The following is a 17,378-nucleotide window of genomic DNA, read 5'->3' on the forward strand; positions in this document are numbered from 1 at the left end:
GAAGAGGGATCAGGATGGAAAGAAAAAGCAAGGAAAGCATTCCGAACTCTTGTGAACCGATAAAAATGCACGTGTATCAGCCAATTGGACATGTCTAAAGATGCCGGTAGCTTCCAGCATCCGTCATTATAAGATACCCGGCCGCACAAGGTGAAGGGACAACGCACCGAGAGTAAAAAGTGGTAAGACCTCAGTTTCGCAACTTGTATTTAAAAGGCACTTCCGTGCTCTGGTCAGCTATGAAACTTGACCAAGCCGTGATAGACACGACCATATCAACGTCGGCGTATTCTATTGATGAGTGCTAGTAGAGACATGTGACTTGCATACTGTTGCATCTCTCTTGAAACTGCAATAAGTCCGAAAAATAATAAGAAATGTCACGTTCATCATGAGTTTATTGATATTGTTAACCAGTACTTTGGCCCCATGAGTCTGATGTGGCACAGCGTTAGTGATTTTATCCTATGTGAATGAAGACCCAAAGAAGAGAGATCATGATCGGATACTAGCCATCAAAACATGGACAGCACTTCCATACTATCAATGACCAGACTCGATTCCTATCAGCGAGACATGAATTGACTCACTCGCGTGTAAAGTCGTCAATAATGATTTAGAGAGACATAAACGTCGCCACTCGAGACATACTGGCTCCTTAACTCAAAGCGTGACTTGGGTTAGAAGTATAATCAACTACAATCTACAGAACGACTTGCGACTCGTGTTTGAACTCTCAGAACCAAATATCAGAGTGGCCCCAGCCGCATGGGTACATTGCTCCTACAGAAGCAACTGTGCTTGAGGATGCAGATAGCTTTTACGTGGCTGATCTCAATGTTCGCACAACAGATTCTTTCTGTCTGCCATTACTACAACCGGATTCTACAACCTGACAGCTTTAAGCTACATAGTACTTCTCTATTGATGCGTAACAGCATGGTGACGAGTTTCTGGATATGTTCATGGCTGAGTTTCGAGAAGATAGGATGTGTGTGATGATAAGCTGGTATGAAGACCAAGAAACGGGGTGTGGTTTCGATGAGCTAGTTTTTGTAGGAAAAGATGACGATGGGTATTTGAAGGGAGCTCATGGATCGTGTTAATGAGATGCCGAAGAGTGTTATTACCTCTTAGTTCGAACCAACATGCTTGGGTAATATTGATGGATGATATGCGAATGTACTATCGCAATTTGAGATTACCGTATTTCACTAGATGCAGATTCAGCTCGTGTAGAGAATGCAGGGCCTTGACGGAGAATGTGATCCGAATGTCATCGCAGGATAGGTCGAAGAGTCAGTGGAACATGAGAGAGCGGGGGATCGTCACCAGGCGGCCGACCCTTGCAAGGGTGGTAGTGGCTTAAGACAGTCCAGGATAGCTTCAGCCATTTGAGCTGAGGTACAAATTGTGAGAATAAACAATGATTACAAAGCCTCAAAAAACGAGACAATCAAGCATATTTCTAAGTCTATTTCTTAGTCTGAATACGACTCTTTCCAGTATGAATAATGATGCGTTTGGGTGGTGTAGCACTCAAGCTTTCAGCTTCAACCAACCACCATCAAATAGCTGCACGCGCATGGCTTGGTAATGGTCCAGTCAGCTCTCCCTCATCAACTAGGCGCGGCTGAAACAAAGGTTAAATCTCTATCCATCTTAGAAATCACACATATAGAGCCGCCTCCTCATTCTTGTCTCCCACACACCTTTCAATCTCAGTTGAAGCAAGATGAACTGTAACGAGCTCCAAGAGCACTCCAGAGCAGATTGCTTCCTGGTCAAAAAGCCGAGGGCGCTGCAATGGTTCTATAAGGGACAGCTTGTCAAGGAGAAAGAGGAGGAGCGCCAGGCTGGTCGCTTCGAGCTGTTCTTGGATCTTTTATGTAGGTATTCCCGTGCTATCATTCCAGCCCTGACTTACACTCTGTAGATGTCGCGATTGTCGCCAACTTCAGCGATGAGCTTGCTGAACATCCTGATGGTGCTCATCTAGCAAAGTACATACTCATCTTTGCGCCGGCATGGCATATCTGGGCTGATCTCCGCGAGATCATGAACTCGTATTATACCGATGATTTACTGCAACGACTCGTTATTCTTTGGGTCATGGCGCTTCTGGTGCTGTATGCGAACAACGCCAACGATGCAGATGAGGACATTACTGCAATGCGGACTACCGTCGGAGCGTACCTCGTAGCCCGCTTCACGACCCTCAATGTATTCCTTGTCACCTCGTTTGCAGCGTATCAGCACCGCACACAGGCCCGGATCATGGCTGGGTTCATGTTTGTCGGTCTTCTCATTACCATTCCGCTTTTTCTTGAGGACATAAACATTCGCGCAAAAGCCGCCATCGTTGCCGTGGGCATCTTCTATCAAGAGGCGACATGGGCGCTTACTCTGAGTCCCTGGATCAAGGCTAAGCTACATTTGACTTATAGCACTGCAGTTGACATTGCGCACGAGATTGACCGAATGGGCGCTTTCTTTATCATCATCCTCGGCGAGTTTGTATACAGCATCATTGTTGGCAACAAGACGGGCATTGGCTTGACTTCAGGATACGCCAAGGCTGTCTGCACGCTGATTATTGCGTTCGTGCTGAACTGGGTATATTCCAGCGGCGATGGCAGTATTCGCGCAACACATCCGATCCGACGATCTGCTTGGACAGCCTTTGGCTTCTTTCTCCTGCATCTACCTCTATCAGCATCGTTTCTCATCGGAGGCCACATCGCCGCTGCGAGCACTGCGATTGAAGAGTTTGAAGACGGGCAGCGCTGGCTTCTTGGCGGAGGGCTTGGAGTTGGTATGTTTTGTCTCTGGATCTACGGGATGTTATACAGGGTCGAAGGGGAGTGCACTCTTTTCATGGGACAGACGACACGGATCAGTATGAGGTTGATAATTGCGATAATTCTTGTCGTTATTCCGGAGTCACATAACCATCTCAACGCTGAGAGTTTTATGTTTGTTATCATGGCTCTGTTTGCTTTCCTCTTGATATGGGAGACCATTGGGGGCTTATCCAGGACTTCCAAGTTCTTTGAGCCTTGGACGAACAGAAATCCGCCGCCGGAGGAGGATGACAGAGAAGGCTTGGCGGGCGAGTAATGGGATTGTAAGGCACCTTTCAGAAAAGGAATTGGCATATTGGATCGTGTTCGGATCATAGAGAATGATAGTGGGACCCTTATTATGCAGGACATTGATTGACTTGAAGCTATAGTGCACCGCCACAGTAAGCGATCGCCACTGTCTGCGTCATTCGTGGCGTATGCTAGGTATAATGAAGCTTTCAGGAAGCCGCGGGTTCAATATGACTGATACCTTCTTTTGGAATCTGGAGGAAAACGCCGTGAGGCAGCCTACCTATGAATACCACCTCAGACTAAGGTAGGTTGTCACCTTTGCACGGCAATGTGCTTGAGTGACATAACATTGAACAACCCGTTTAAAATCCGAGAGAGCTAAGCTATTCCAGGATCATCAATGCATGCGCAAGCAATTCCAAGACTTGACCTGCAGAACGCACTGTAATTGTAACTGCAGCTGTAATTTTAGGCCACCTTGGCGCATGTCACTCATCTACCCACCCAATAGACATATTTCACTTCTATTTGGATTGGATGCTTCTAGAGTCAGTCGCTCGCTAGGTAGGTACCTAATGAATAGAAGGCTTGCTTGGTCGGAGACCGGACGAGGAAGCCGCGGACAAGGTGGCTGTGCTTTCTCTACATGACAGCTCTTGCACCAATGGCGTCACCTGTGCTTCGCATGTTGGGGGAGGGGCAACCGGGGTTTCGGTGATTGCCCCTCCAGCTCCAGATCCAAACTCATCTGGCTTCTCCAAGTGGCGTTGACACGAAACATTCAAGGTCACAAGTGGCAGGTGCCAGATTGCCAAGGGAAGTAGGCAATGTGCTTAAATAAGGTAAGGTAGTCCCTCGTAGTCTTAGCTTTTAGCCTTAACTTCCCTCATCCTTGGCTCTCACGTATTGATCTCGATATTCAACTTCCCCTCTTTGCCTTGACCTTACTTATTCCTTGTACTACAAAACCTACTTATACCCACCTGCTACATCATCGACTCTTGTTGATTCCTCAGACGTCGACCTACCACAAATTTCTCGCACAACATCGTTGCTGCACTCTATAGCAACATCTTTATCGATCGTGTACTTTTTCAAATCCTACTTCGATGGCCGACTTTGCTCCCCCGTCTGGTCCGCCTCCCCCTAAGGCCCCCGAGGTTCCTGCCGGATGGGCCGTGCGATGGAACGACCAATACAAAGAATGGTAAGAGATTCACTTTGTCTACACGCGCACAGCGTCGCTAACATGCCCACTACAGGTTCTACGTCAACATTTACACAAAACAATCGCAATGGGAAAAGCCCACTGCTCCCGTCTTTCCAGCTGATGATGCCGCGCCCGCCGGCCCTCCGCCCGGTTACGACCAAGGCAATGCGCCCATCCCTACAGATACCAAGAAGAACCCCTACGAGGACCATCGCGATCAGTCAGCTGGTGGTCCTTCTGAAGATGAAGACGCTAAGCTAGCTGCGAAGCTACAGGCTGAGGAAGACGCCCGCGCTCGAAGTGGTCCTGGTGGTCCAGACGTTCCTGCGGGATATGGAGCATCAAATAGTCCATACCCTCAGAGCAACAGCCCGTATCCTCAACAACAAGGCGGCAGTCCTTATCCCACAGAACTTCCCCCTAGAGAACGTGGTGCTAAGAGCGGTGGTGGATTCTTAGGCAAGTTGCTCGGCAAGGGAAAGCAGATGGCTGGAGGCCACCAACAAGGCGGTGCCGGTGGTTACGGCGGCGCGCAGGGTGGATACGGAGGTGGTTATCCTCAACAACAGTACTACGGCCAACAGCCCCAAGGCTATCCTGGACAAGGTCCTCCAATGGGTTACGGTGCCCAACCTCACTACGGCGGTGGTTATGGCGCACCAGGAGGTTACGGTGGCTATGGTGGCGCTCCTGGTTATGGAGCTCCTCATGGCGGTGGCTTTGGTGGTGGTGGTGGCCGTAAACCTGGTGGTGGTGGTATGGGCATGATGGGAGGTGCTGCTCTCGGTGCCGGTGCTGGTCTGCTTGGTGGTGCCATGATCGCAAACGCTTTTGATAACGACGAACAAGACGCCTACCAGGATGGTTTCGGTAAGTTTTCATTTCAATTCTCCTTAGAAATAACCGCTCGCTAACTCTCTTTACAGAGGATGGTGCTGATTTCGGCGATGATGGTGGTGACTAAAGAGCGTCATACGTTCTGCATGCATTCGCTGAAGAAGATGGAGTCTCAGTGTGACATTTCCGACTTGAACTCGAAATTGGTTTTGCTTTGTGATATTTTGGGCAGGATAGGCATTGGGTATGGAACGAGAATATGATGACAATAGGCTGCGCGTAACCACGCCGTGACTAGTAGTTAGGTAACTAAGGTTATACCTCTACAATCAAGTGACGAGCGAAGATTCAACAGAATAATGATCATTGGTAAATGCATACAATGCCGTATCTCATGATCTACTTCTCTATCGTCCGCTTATGCCCACAGGGCTGTGTATCCATCCATCCAACTTTTTAGTCATTATAGGCCCAAAAACTGCGCAAAATTTACCGTCTCACGCCCTGATTCTTAGTGTTGCCGTTACCACCGCTGCTGGCTGGGGTGCTCTCCTTGGGCTTGGAACCAGCGAGATACGCAGCCATGTCAAAGTTGGTAAGAGGATTGTCACCGGATGACTGACCGGTCATGGCGGCGCTCAGGGGGCTGCTCTTTCGCTGGGCCTCGAACTCGGCGCGCATTTCAGGGTCCACTGTATCTTGTTAGTACAAGTCTCGTCGCGAGTGTGAATGATTACATACTGCTGTCCATGAGCTTCGGCATGCCCACCATGAGAACCAGACTGACAAGAGCCATAAGAATCATGGGGTTCTTGAGGATAGCAAAGACCGAGACTGCTATACGTTAGCGCTGACCGGTGCACGGAGTTTGCAAAGTGAGACTCACACTGCGGCCTCTCCATGAAGTAATTCTTTCCCCCAATAGCCCGCAGCTCAAAGCCTCGCCCCTTACTCCCCTCCTTCACCTGCACGACCTCCCCCTTATTCCCCCAGTCATTGCCCCGATACGTCTCCCAAGCCCTCACGATTCCCTCCTCCCCATCCTCCGCAAGCTGAACATCAATCCTCAACGGATGAAACGCATCAGTCGGACAGTGAACATCAGCAAGGTACGAGCCAGGCGTGACGTTGTGAAAGACAAAAGTGTTGGCGGAGGACAGTGGCGCGGAGAAGTGGACGCCTGCGGAGGAGAGGGTGGCGTGCGTGTTGGCGGGGATGCTGAAGGGGTTCGGGTTGGAGGGGAGATAGAGGGTCAAAGAGTCGGCGAGAGCGAGGGGGAGGAGCGCGAGAAGAGCGCTGGTTTCGAAGGTGAAGCGCATTTTGGGCGGTGGAGGTTGTGAGAGGTGAGGTTAGATAGAGGTTGACGTTGTGACGTTTTTGGTGTTGGAGGAGAGAACAAGTGGGCCAATCAGATAGGGGAGATGTGCGGGTGTGGCTTGGGATGATGCAGCCACAGTTGAGAGCTTCTAAGCTTGATATCAAGGCATGGATGCTGAGATTGAATGAGTACACAGTAGTCAATTGGTGGCATTCGCATTAAACAATCAAGACAATTTGAAATTTCCAGTTGCTGTACTTGACTGACTGCCTTCTAAATGCAATTTCTTTACCTTGAAATCCGCAACACATCTTGTTCCACCAACATAAGAATAAAGCTTTCAATGTCTCACATGCAAGTAAGGGGGAGAACCAAGTTGGCATGACAAAGAGTGGCATAGACGCTCATCTAAATTACGCTCTTCTAAAAACTATTTATTTGGGTATCGAGTTCATCAAAGACGCATAAGTCCACTCCTTCGTTTCCCGTGATATGAATCAGACATTTCAGTTCATCCGGCGTCACAGATCGTATAACAAACACTTTTTGGTCTCATCAGCAGCATTATCCCTTCCCATTTGACAAAGAAATTCCTTTTCCTCAAGCCTCAGATGAGCCGTTGGTTGTGGCACTCTTCTCCTTGAGCTCCTTGACCTCGGCCTCGAGGGCCTGGACCTTCTCGAGAGCCTCCTTCTTCTCGCCCTGGATGGTCTTGACCTTCTCAAGGGCGTTGCTGAAGGCTGACTGTGCTGTCTTTGTTTTCTCCTCGGCGTCGGCCTTCTCCTTCTCCAGAGCAGCAGCCTTCTCCTCGGCGGTCTTCTTCTCGGCCTCCAGGGTCTTGGTCTTTTCATCTGCCTCCTTCTGCAGAGACTCGGCCTTGGCAACGGCATCGGCCTTCTCCTTCTCAAGAGCTTCGACCTTCTTAGCAGTCTCCTCAGATTTGGCAAACTTCTCCTTAAGCTCCTTGAGTTCGTCCTCAAGGGACTTGGTCTTATCAGCAGAAGACTTTTTCTCGGATTCGGTAGCAGCCTGAGCTTCCTCGAGCTGCTTCTTGAGAGCAGACTCGGAATCTTGAGCCTTCTTTGCATCAGCCTCGAGAGCAGCAACCTTAGCCTCGGCCTCATCAGCCTTAGACTTCAGCGACGCTTCAGTCTCCTTGGCCTTAGCCTCGGCCTCTTCGGCCTTGGACTTCAATGAAGATTCAGTCTCCTTAGCCGTGGCGGCATCGGACTCAAGGCTCTTGACCTTGTCCTCAGCCTCCTTGAGCTTGGCGTTCAAACCAGACTCAGACTCCTGGAAGTTCTTAGCGCTGGACTCAAGATCGGCGATCTTGGCCTCAAGCTCCTTCTTCTCCTATGCAAATGTTAGTGCCTTGATAGGTATGTAACCATAGTGAGTACTTACGACCTGGGATGCCTTCAGGTCTTCCTCGGCCTTGGCAGCCTGGGCCTTGGCCTCCTCAATTTCCTTCTCGAGCTCGGCAAGCTTTGATGTCTTCTCGTTGAGCTGCTTCTCGACAGACTCGCGCTCCTCAGTGGCAGCCTCGAGCTTAGCCTCAGTCTCCTCCTGCTTCTTCTGGATTGTCTCGTGGTCGCTGGTGACGGTCTTAAGCTTCTCAGCTTGCTCATCACGTTCCTTCTTGAGGGCGTCATGCTCGTCGGTAGTAGACTGGAGCTTGGCTTCAAGGTCGGCAGCCTCCTTCTTGACCTTTTCCAGTTCAGCAGATGAGTCACCCTGAGCCTTGGTCAAGGCAGCGGTGTGGTCCTCAGTAAGCTTCTTCTGAGCCTCCTCGGCAGCAGCAAGATCCTTCTTAGCAGTCTCAAGGTCCTTGGACAAACCATCATGGGTAGACTGAAGAGAACCATGCTTTTCCCTCCACTCAGCAGCATCCTTTTGAGCCGCGACAAGCTCAGAAGAAGAGTTACTTTTGAGAGACTCGTTGGTCTTCTCGAGGTCAGCAACCTTCTCCTTGAGCTCAGCAAGCTCCTTCTCAAGAGACTTGTTGGTCTCCTCAAGAGCAGCGTACTTTGTCTGGAGGTCACCAAGCTCAGAGAGCTGCTTCTTGAGTTCGGACAACTCGTTCTCAGAGTCGGCCTTGTGCTTGTTGTGTGTTTCTTGGAGAGCATTTGTCTTCTCTTGAGCCTCGGCGAGGTCCTTCTTGGCAGTAGCGATCTGGGAGTCGGACTGCTCCTGGAGTTTGTCGAGTGTCTCTTGGAGAGCGGCGTACTTCTCCTCGGAACCAGCCAAGGCCTTCTTCTGCTCGTCGAGGGCAGTGACGGCGGCGGCCAGGTCAGTCTCGAGCTTGGCGTGGCTGGACTGCAGAGTGGTGAATTTGTCTTCGGAACCGGTCAGAGCCTGCTTGCCTTGCTCGGCGGCGCTGGAAGCGGCAGCAAGCTCTTCCTCAAGTGTGCTGTGGGCCTTGGTAAGAGTCTGGTGCTTCTCCTCGGCCTCAGAGATCTGTGTCTTAAGAGTAGCAATCTCCTTGGTGAGAGCAGCCTCGAGGGCCTCGCGGGCCTCCTTGGCCTCAGCAAGCTCTGCCTTGAGGCTGGCGAGCTCATCGGCAATGGATTGCCTTTCCTGCTCCAGACCCTTGAGCTTCTCTTCGGTAGCAGTCAGGCTGGTCTTAGCTTCCTCGAGCTCCTTGGCATTCTTCTCAGCAGTCTCCTTGGTAGATCGGAGCTGCTCGGAGGAAGAGTCACCGCCCTTCTTCAACTCTTCCTGCAAGATGGCGATACGGGCGTGAGTCTCATCAAGGGCAAGAGAAGACTGAGCCTCAAGCTCCTTGATCTTTTCCCTCAAATCCTCAGCATCTTTGGATACTGTTGTACATTCCTTCTCCTTCTTTGAGAGGTCTTCCTCGAGGACGGCGATGGTTTCTTCCCTGTCGGCAAGTTGCTTCTCGAGAGCTTGTCGCGCTGCGACGGAGTCTTCACCGCTACTACTGGAGAACGCAGAAACAACGCCGCCCATATCGAATCAGTAATGGGGAATGTGGGGTGTTTGGGAAAAAAAGTTTGAGGAGAGGAGGGGTCAGGAAGATGATCGGTTAAGGCAAGAGAGGAGGAGAAGAGGGGAAGAAAGGAAACAGAATAAGGTCACTAGAAGATCGGAATCTCTTAGAGTTTTTAGGTAAAAAAAGAGACAAAGAGGTTGGCTCGGTTGGAGGTTGGAGATGCCGTTGTTGAAGTATGAGCTTGAGGTAGGTGGTGTTGCAGTAGCGGCAGCGGATTATGGAGACGTAAGTTATTGGGGGGACAAAAAAAATCGTATCAGACCAGGCCAGTCCACCCCGGGCTCCAGTCCAGCTCCAGATTAGGTAGGCCACCATACCATGCGCTAAACAGCTAACCACCAACACTTATCACCAGGCTGTGATAATTTTCTCAGGCGGTCACCTCGGTGATAAAATGAAATGGCTGGGCCGTGCCGTGATTTGCATTTCGATTTACTGTTTCCTGTTCCTCCTCCGTATACTTTGGGTAAGTAAAAGGTGCCAGAGGGTCAATTGACGGCCTTACCGCACTTTAGCATGGGATCTTTCGGGTCTGAATTTGCTGCCCATCATCCAATATCCACGCAGCTTGTTTGTCCTCTAGTGGGGTTCGCAATGAACGACATGTCACCCTTGCAAGCTCCATCGTTCAGATTTTCAGTCAACGTACATCCATATCCATATCCGTTCCCGTTTGTACCTAGGTAAGGCAAGGCAAGGTCCTAGCAGGTAGGGTGGTCATCCATGATGTGGCATGCTTTACCGCCTATCATTTGATTCAAGAAATGTCGCATTGTTACGTTGGCATTTGAACAACGAGGCCGAGAGTTGAATTGTCAATCAGACTACCTCTACTCGACCCAGACTCAGTCAGAGCCCAATATTTCACTCCCAATTCCTCCCCCTCCTAAGACAAGACAAGACAAGACCAGACCAGACCAGACCAAGCCAGACCCAACCCCCCATCAACAACAAACTTTTTTGCTTTGGTCCCGCCAAAAGACTCCGTGCTTTATCACCCAACGACTCATGGGCCTGCCTCCTGGGTCCCGGCCTCGCCATCATGCACCAATTTCACTGTATCCGTGCATCGTTTCCTCTATGCTGGACATTTCGTCATCGTCACTTGCATTGCTAGACCCTGGTGCTGCTCTTTCACATGCCTGTTATAGTCAAAGCTTTTATGTCGACATCCGTTATGATATGCCTGACGCGACCGATTTACTGAGTGAAACAAAAATTGAGACAAAGCTTCAACGGGTCTTGATGAAACATGACCTGCAGAATGCTTGCTACCTTTGCATATGCAGGTGCCTATATATAAACAAACATGTCTCACGCTCGCTCTTTCTGGTCGTCTGAGTCACCTTTCTCTCGCTTTTTTGCCAAATTACTTTCCATATCGATCAATATCCTTTCTCATAGATATCCAGCCGTAATTCCTCGGCTCGACCTTCAAGTAACCCCGGTTTATGCGAATCAAACTGGAGTCCCATTTGCTTTTTGCTCCGCCCAAGACTCCATGTGCTGTGCTTCATGGACTCGTCATTATTTATTCCATTTCAAATCAAATTAGAGTGTAATCAATGCATTTCCGGCATGAGAGGGGAGTGATTCATGTGAGCGCGCCGTGGTGGGACTAATTCTGAAAAGCCATGTCCGATCTTGGCGATCATGTCCAGCTTCAAAGTTGAGGTCGTTTCCGTTTTCAGGGGAACCTCAACAGACATACTCTATTTCAAGAGTTGTCTACCTCAATTGACAGAGGTGCTGGTGGGATCGGTTTCCCGGTAGTGTCATCAAGCAAAGTCGAATATAGAGTCGATGGTCAAAGTTACTCATCTAAATGTAGCTCGGAAAGGCCCTTCGACCTTGACATCCCTGATACCTTCCGGCATCAGTCGCAGCCATTCATTCCAGCTCTCGAGGTCGACGTTGTCATCGTCCAGTCGAATAGACAAGTGTAATTGGGGACTGTTCTCGTACGAAGAGAAACTTCCTCGCGTGGGGCTGTTCTGGTACACTGGAGAAAGAAAGATAGACGGAAGCCTCGAGTTGCCCGACATCATCATGTGTAGCGGTGAGGGGAAACTGGTCAATACTTCTTTCTCTGGATACTTGTCTTGGACCATTTTGGCGTACTGAGAGAACAAATTCGCATGCAACTCGGCAGCCGAAAGAGGACTCAAGCGTGCTGCCCGGACTCGCAGTTGTTCAGCAAGAGCCCGAGTGAATGCACAGCGATCAAGATCGTAATAATGCTCTTCTGATACCGAAGCTGCAAGCAGTTCCAGGACGCCCTGTTGTCGAACCATTCTGGAAGATGGGTAGTATGCAGCATCCATAATGATCAACGTATCGGCACAAGCCTCTTCGAGAGTTTGCTGTATACCACCCCACCGGATTGTTGAGGCTTGTTCTGGATTTCGCGAGCTGCCACGTCTTAGTCAATATCGATGCAGAAACGGTTGCAAATGGCATACCTTGCCAGGACCATCTCACGGTTGCCATCGAGATATGTATGTCCTGCGTAATAGACTATTTTCAACATATCACGTTCATCGCGGTCCTCAACAAACTCGTTGAGCGCCCTTGATAGCCACCTCCATGAGCTTTTGCAGCCGTCAGAGGACGACGGGATAGCTTGAACTTGGAAGTTGTAGCGATAATACTTATCAAAAACCTCAGCGAGCTCCCGGACTGCGGTCTGAATTATTGGGACCTCTTCGTCGTCTTGCCAAAATAGGAACAGAACCTGCACGGAACTGTATCGATCCCGACTGGGAGTGGAAAGCATACGCCCCACATTGGATTGTAGATCGTTCTTGAAGCTCTCGATGCCAGGTAAAGACAGGGACTTCTCGAGGCGAGGGCCTGAGGGCAAAGGAGTACGAATTCGAGTGTCACTTAACGGAGGGCGCCCGGGCAGGTTAGAGCCAGGAGTACTGGAATCGATATCCATCTCCTGAGCATCGTGGAACAAGGCCTGGACATTGGCAATCGCGGGGGCGGGGCTCAGCGGTCGGCCGGCAGCGGCGAGGGAAGGTGCAATATCCTGAATAGTCGGGCTATGCGAGCGATGAAACTTGGTTACGACGTCTTCCCATGTCATATTATGATGACTGGGGTGGCACTACAATAATGGAGGCAAGGGTTGGCAAACAAGTCCATACAAAAGAGTTTGTGTGGCATATAGAATGGGTATGACTTACAGCGACTCGTCGCCTCCTACAGTCGATGCATGCACCCAGCTTTCGAATGAGTGCAGCGCGTTCTCTGGACTGCTGAGAAAGGGGCCCGGTCCGTCTCCTGCTCGTGCGGCGGTTGTTAGAGACGTCGGTGCCATCCTTTATAGAGAAAATGGACTGGTGCAGGTTAGGAGAGGTGTCGGCACTGTACGATGTGTTATTGGTCTCTGTGGAGGCCAAGGTAGCGCTAGTGGCCTGAGTTGAGATGGAGGAGCATGTGTCCTTCCTCAGCGGCGGCGTAACTGGGTGGAGGTTGTGGTGAGGATGATGGTGCTGCTGCTGCTGTTGGTGTTGTTCGAACGTATAATGCGCCGGCGAGGTCGGCGACGGTTGGCGGAGCGGGGGAAGCTCATCTGGATTTTGCGCAAGTGAGTGGACGGAGACTGATGCGACAGCTGTTGCAGCGGCGAGAACAGCAGGCAGCGAAGCAGACTGAGCGGAGGGCGACGAAATTGAAGGTAGGGATGGCGTCGGAGCGGTTTCGGATACAGAGGTCGGCTGCGATGGAGATGGAGACGGTGGAGGTTGCGGCTGTTGGTGTTGGTGTTGGTGTTGCATGGGCGGAGCAGCAGGAGCTGGAGAAGCCTCGATCATGCTGTGGGCGACAGAATTCATGCTGATAGGTAAAGAGGTTGAATGAGCGTCAGAACTATTCAAACGCCCATTATCTCAAAGTCGAGGGAGAAGAAGGGTTGAAGTAGGACAGAACAGCTCGCAGACCAGGAAAGCCTGCCAATAAGCCAGTTGCTTGGATATGTAACTGTATTGCCAGTGGGTGTGTCAATTGTGTAGGTGCAGGCGCAAGCATACGGCACAGGCTGCACAAGCGATGGGTGCGTAGATATGTGTATAGTACCGTAAATAAAGAAGTGTTCACCCCACTACCAGATATTCCAGCTTCAGCAATTAGAAGCGTCAGCAGCGCAAAGACAACCGCAACTTTGCAGGCGCACTGAACGAGTTGTAGAAACTGGAGAGGAAGAATCGCAAAAGCAACTTGGTGTCGAGATGGTGACCAGCAACTTAGAATGGCCTCTGTGTGGGGAAATCTTGAGTTGGCAAGACAGAATATTAAACACCCTGGGGCGAACTGAGAGGCGCAGAGACAGATGAATAGAAGATCCTGAAATACTGGGCAATTCAATTGACCGCAGCTGAGTGCAGTGAGGCCCGGCGCAAGTAATGTATAGAAATATGGAGCGGTACTAGCAGACCAACTATGATTAAGCCGATGATGAGCTTCTCAATTGGACCTTGAACAAGACGAAAACGTATCAACGTCTAGCTAGGTGCGCGATGCAAAATAGCCAGTGGACGATACCTCGATTCGTTTGCAAGACGCGCAGTTTCGGCTGCTAGCTTGAGGGATCGAAGGAAATGTTTGGTCGGATCAAGGCGATATGTAGGCGAGATGGGAGTCGTATATACGAAAAGCCGGCCTATGATGTACTAAGACGGATTTCAAGATGTAGTTCAGATGAGCGCGAAGCGTAACGGTGAAGCAATGAAGCGAGCCCAGGTCACTTGAACAAAAATATGGGATCGAGGGGATGCTAAAGAGAAATAGCTAACAAGAGCAAGAAAAAGACAGCGCAAGTTCATGCCATGGAAAGAGACCGAGAGTGTTCCGTCGTCGCGAAGACTGACCTGAGATGAATGGAGTGGGGTGCAACGAGGTGAAGAAAGCGGAGGGGAGGGCGTGGGAGAGAAAGCTACAGCTGTGACGACCAATCAGACAGTAGCTTGTCTGGTCTCACAAGCGAAAGTGGGATGGGTAGGGGCGTGGGCGGGAGCATTTAGGTACTAACTCACCATGCACGGCGGAGAGGAGCGCTGCTGGTGACAATGCCCGCCAGAGGGGAAGTGGATTTCCCCCGGAAACAGGAGATCAAAATGAGGTAACTTTTCACGGCAAATGCATAGACTAGGTACCTGAGGTGAGAGTAAGGGACCGGCCCGGGAATACATTGGCTTGCATTTGGGGGTGCCTGAGATTGGGTAAAATGGAACGACAAAACGGAGTAGCCTTGACTTTGATGGTCACTGGATTTCTGGAGTAAGGTGGGTTCAAGGTCAGTCGAGGTCAGAAGCCGAACATGGACAATCAATACCGAATCGAAGCAACTACCTACCCATCGAAACATCGGCTGAGAGACATACATTTGTTAGGGATTTCTCACGAACGAGACTGAGATAAGATGCATGTCTCAATCATCATACGAAAAAATAATCCAACATTTCTCAAAAGGCCAATGACAGACAAGTCGACCGCGGGATGAAGTTCATGAAGCAAGACAAGGTGAGACGATTTAGGCTAGACCCGGCTGTAAATCCCGGCCGAGGTGAGCGGTAAATCTCGGTATGAAATAGAAAATGGCAGCACCTTCTGGCATCACAATGGTTTAAGCAATCAATCTCGAGTCTCGAACGTCCCAAGACTCCAGGAGTAGGGATCTTGACAATAGAACCCAATTGATCAAATCCGCATCCCACTAGACTGGTTAAGCTACAGTAGCCTTACCTGGTTATGTGATGATACGCGGCTCTGGCGGCAAATGCTACCCTTGTTTGCTTCCTTCCCAAGGTTCCTTGCTTGCTTGCTCTGCCCTGTCTGCAATGTATTGTACCTTCCCGTATTAACATACGCTAGTAACGTGACGACGTGGGCTTCTGGTGTCCCTGCCAATCCAAACATAACATCAGCAAAGGACTTTCCTCGGAATTGCTTTCTTTTTCGGAGGCAGCACATACATCTCGTCCATCTCCCCACTGAACACCCCTCAAATGTGATCCATCTGTTCTTTAACCGTACCCAAATACGTCGATTTCAACCGCACATCGGCTATAGGCATCTGGCATGTTAAGATCGAGTAACATGTCTATCAGACGAGGCGATATCGGCTCAACAGGGCTCTAGTCAACCACTCTGAACATTGGGCTTTTGATTGAACTGAACGAAGAAGGTTGCGATGTTCAATACTCTAGTCCGTATGAATCCACCAGCATCACGCCTCTTCTGACCAAACTGAACGAATGCGATGCACTGGTCCATATGCACATTAGCATAACCCCCCCGGTCATCTCGAAGAAGCAAATCACCCATATCTTCTTCGAGGCAGAACTGTTGGAGGCATCTATCAGCCAATCTTAAGCCAGCAAAGCAAGAACTCGATCAAAATGTGCCACGCTTGGATCAAGTTCAGAGATCCATCTGCTTCGCAGAACCATCTCCCAGTTCATGTCTATGGTCAGACAGTCTGCGTGTAATCCGTACCACGGACTGATGGATGGCTAAACCCTGTTCGTCGCATGGCTTGCCTATGACACCCTGTGAAGAGATCCGTGCAAGGACCCGTTGTCCAAAACATCTGTTTGACCGGAGGTGCAACACCGGGCACAGACGATACAGCTCCCCTGTCTCCTAGCCTCACAAGCTGGGATGCATCACGCCGTTGCCTTCTTCATCAACGGAAGCGAAGAGCTGCCCAATATTCTCTTCCCCCCCTCTCCTTCCCGGTTTCAAAATCATGCTCCAGTGGGATCTTTGGAGTTTGAAATCGTGACTACAGGCATAGACAATATATCTCATGTTTGCATTCTGTGTTTCCACCTCCATGGGGTGGCCGGGTTCCGTCGCCGGCCTGTGTGTTGTCTGCAGCCAGCCTCGTCGGCAGCTGCAACCTATGCTAAGACATGCTATGCTTGCATGAGTACTACGTAGTTGAGAGGAACATCAATTGCCCTTTTGTACTGTCGTTGTATTTTGTCCCAAAGCAAAAACAATTAATCGGTGCCTGCTTGGTCGCAGCCTATTTATATTGGGTTCTTATTCGTTTACTGATTACTCAAGGCGTTTTATGGGCACGTTGGAAATATCGTTGCCAACTCTCTCACCCGCAATATCAACGCTTTTCCTGACGTCAAGCTCGACAGAGATGGTAAACGGCGCCTAGGCTTGTGACCTTGCTTCTGTGCTGATACAAGGCCGAGCCTTGATATGACGTGCGGTATTGAATCGACTTCCCCCTTGACCATATTCCTTATATCGAGACAAGCCAAGTGCTCGGTACCGTTGAGGCTCGATACTTACCCGCGGTTAATCACTTACACCTGGACCAGCTCCACGCACCTACCATTCGCACTACTGCGAGTTAGAGCTTGGCTCTCACAAATCGTCCCCATACACTTTAGGACTCTGGTTCCATAGGCGCGCCTCCATATTGCAGAAGCAGCTCTTAAGCCATCCTAGGAGAAAGAAACCACTCAAACTAGCACCGCACGGAGTGTTGTCATTCGCCTCCCGTTGACCCCCGTTCCGGTTCGGTGAGAAGGACGTGTGGCCCGTACCCACGTTACATCAAAGTGATTCGGCTGTAAACTCGGGAAGAGGCACCCCAAACTCAATTTGTCAACCAGGCACGTTATTTGATGGTGGCTGTTAGTGAACGCTCGGTTTCTCGCTCCAAGGCTCCAGGCACATGGCAAACCGTCCATCATCCGCCATCCCGTTCCTCCAATTATTGTTAGTGATCACCTCAAGTATTAACCACGCACCCTGTTCTATGTACGGCATACTGTTCCTTGAGACATGCACGACAGAGCTGCCTTACACTAAATGTGGAAAGCATAAAATATGTGCAGAAATCTATTACGGCATTACAATTATCAAATCGAC

The 17,378-nt window shown here is 50.1% G+C and overlaps 5 protein-coding genes across 6 annotated transcripts; 2 read left to right on the plus strand and 3 right to left on the minus strand.

Annotated features, from left to right (window-relative positions):
- Positions 1–1,527: 1,527 nt before the first annotated feature.
- FVEG_09493 (hypothetical protein) lies at positions 1,528–3,358 on the plus strand. Its single transcript, XM_018898485.1, has 2 exons — positions 1,528–1,889; positions 1,937–3,358. The coding sequence occupies exons 1-2, from the start codon at positions 1,736–1,738 to the stop codon at positions 3,118–3,120; spliced, it is 1,338 nt and encodes a 445-aa protein (XP_018756383.1). The 5' UTR covers positions 1,528–1,735; the 3' UTR covers positions 3,121–3,358.
- Positions 3,359–3,841: 483 nt separating this feature from the next.
- FVEG_09492 (hypothetical protein) lies at positions 3,842–5,658 on the plus strand. The gene is made up of 3 exons (XM_018898484.1): positions 3,842–4,305; positions 4,361–5,178; positions 5,235–5,658. The coding sequence occupies exons 1-3, from the start codon at positions 4,208–4,210 to the stop codon at positions 5,270–5,272; spliced, it is 954 nt and encodes a 317-aa protein (XP_018756382.1). The 5' UTR covers positions 3,842–4,207; the 3' UTR covers positions 5,273–5,658.
- FVEG_09491 (hypothetical protein) lies at positions 5,635–6,514 on the minus strand (the record flags this gene model as incomplete). The annotated part of the gene is made up of 3 exons (XM_018898483.1): positions 6,032–6,514; positions 5,887–5,979; positions 5,635–5,837 (listed from the first exon to the last, which is right to left on the minus strand). The coding sequence occupies exons 1-3, from the start codon at positions 6,462–6,464 to the stop codon at positions 5,635–5,637; spliced, it is 729 nt and encodes a 242-aa protein (XP_018756381.1). The 5' UTR covers positions 6,465–6,514.
- Positions 6,515–7,063: 549 nt separating this feature from the next.
- FVEG_09490 (hypothetical protein) lies at positions 7,064–9,433 on the minus strand (the record flags this gene model as incomplete). The annotated part of the gene is made up of 2 exons (XM_018898482.1): positions 7,064–7,816; positions 7,868–9,433. 2 exons carry the CDS (start codon positions 9,431–9,433, stop codon positions 7,064–7,066), a joined length of 2,319 nt encoding a protein of 772 aa, XP_018756380.1.
- A 323-nt stretch (positions 9,434–9,756) lies between these two features.
- On the minus strand, positions 9,757–14,504 carry FVEG_09489 (hypothetical protein). Of its 2 annotated transcripts, XM_018898481.1 has the most exons (4): positions 12,855–14,504; positions 12,668–12,764; positions 11,939–12,588; positions 9,757–11,888 (listed from the first exon to the last, which is right to left on the minus strand). In XM_018898481.1, the coding sequence occupies exons 1-4, from the start codon at positions 13,316–13,318 to the stop codon at positions 11,294–11,296; spliced, it is 1,806 nt and encodes a 601-aa protein (XP_018756379.1). In that variant the 5' UTR covers positions 13,319–14,504; the 3' UTR covers positions 9,757–11,293. The 2 variants fall into 2 exon arrangements, with proteins under 2 accessions (XP_018756379.1, XP_018756378.1); XM_018898480.1 differs by having other exon boundaries at positions 12,668–14,504.
- Between the last annotated feature and the right edge of the window lie 2,874 nt (positions 14,505–17,378).

The sequence above is a fragment of the Fusarium verticillioides genome, chromosome 1, assembly GCF_000149555.1.
Source record: "Fusarium verticillioides 7600 chromosome 1, whole genome shotgun sequence".
Lineage (NCBI taxonomy): Eukaryota > Fungi > Ascomycota > Sordariomycetes > Hypocreales > Nectriaceae > Fusarium > Fusarium verticillioides.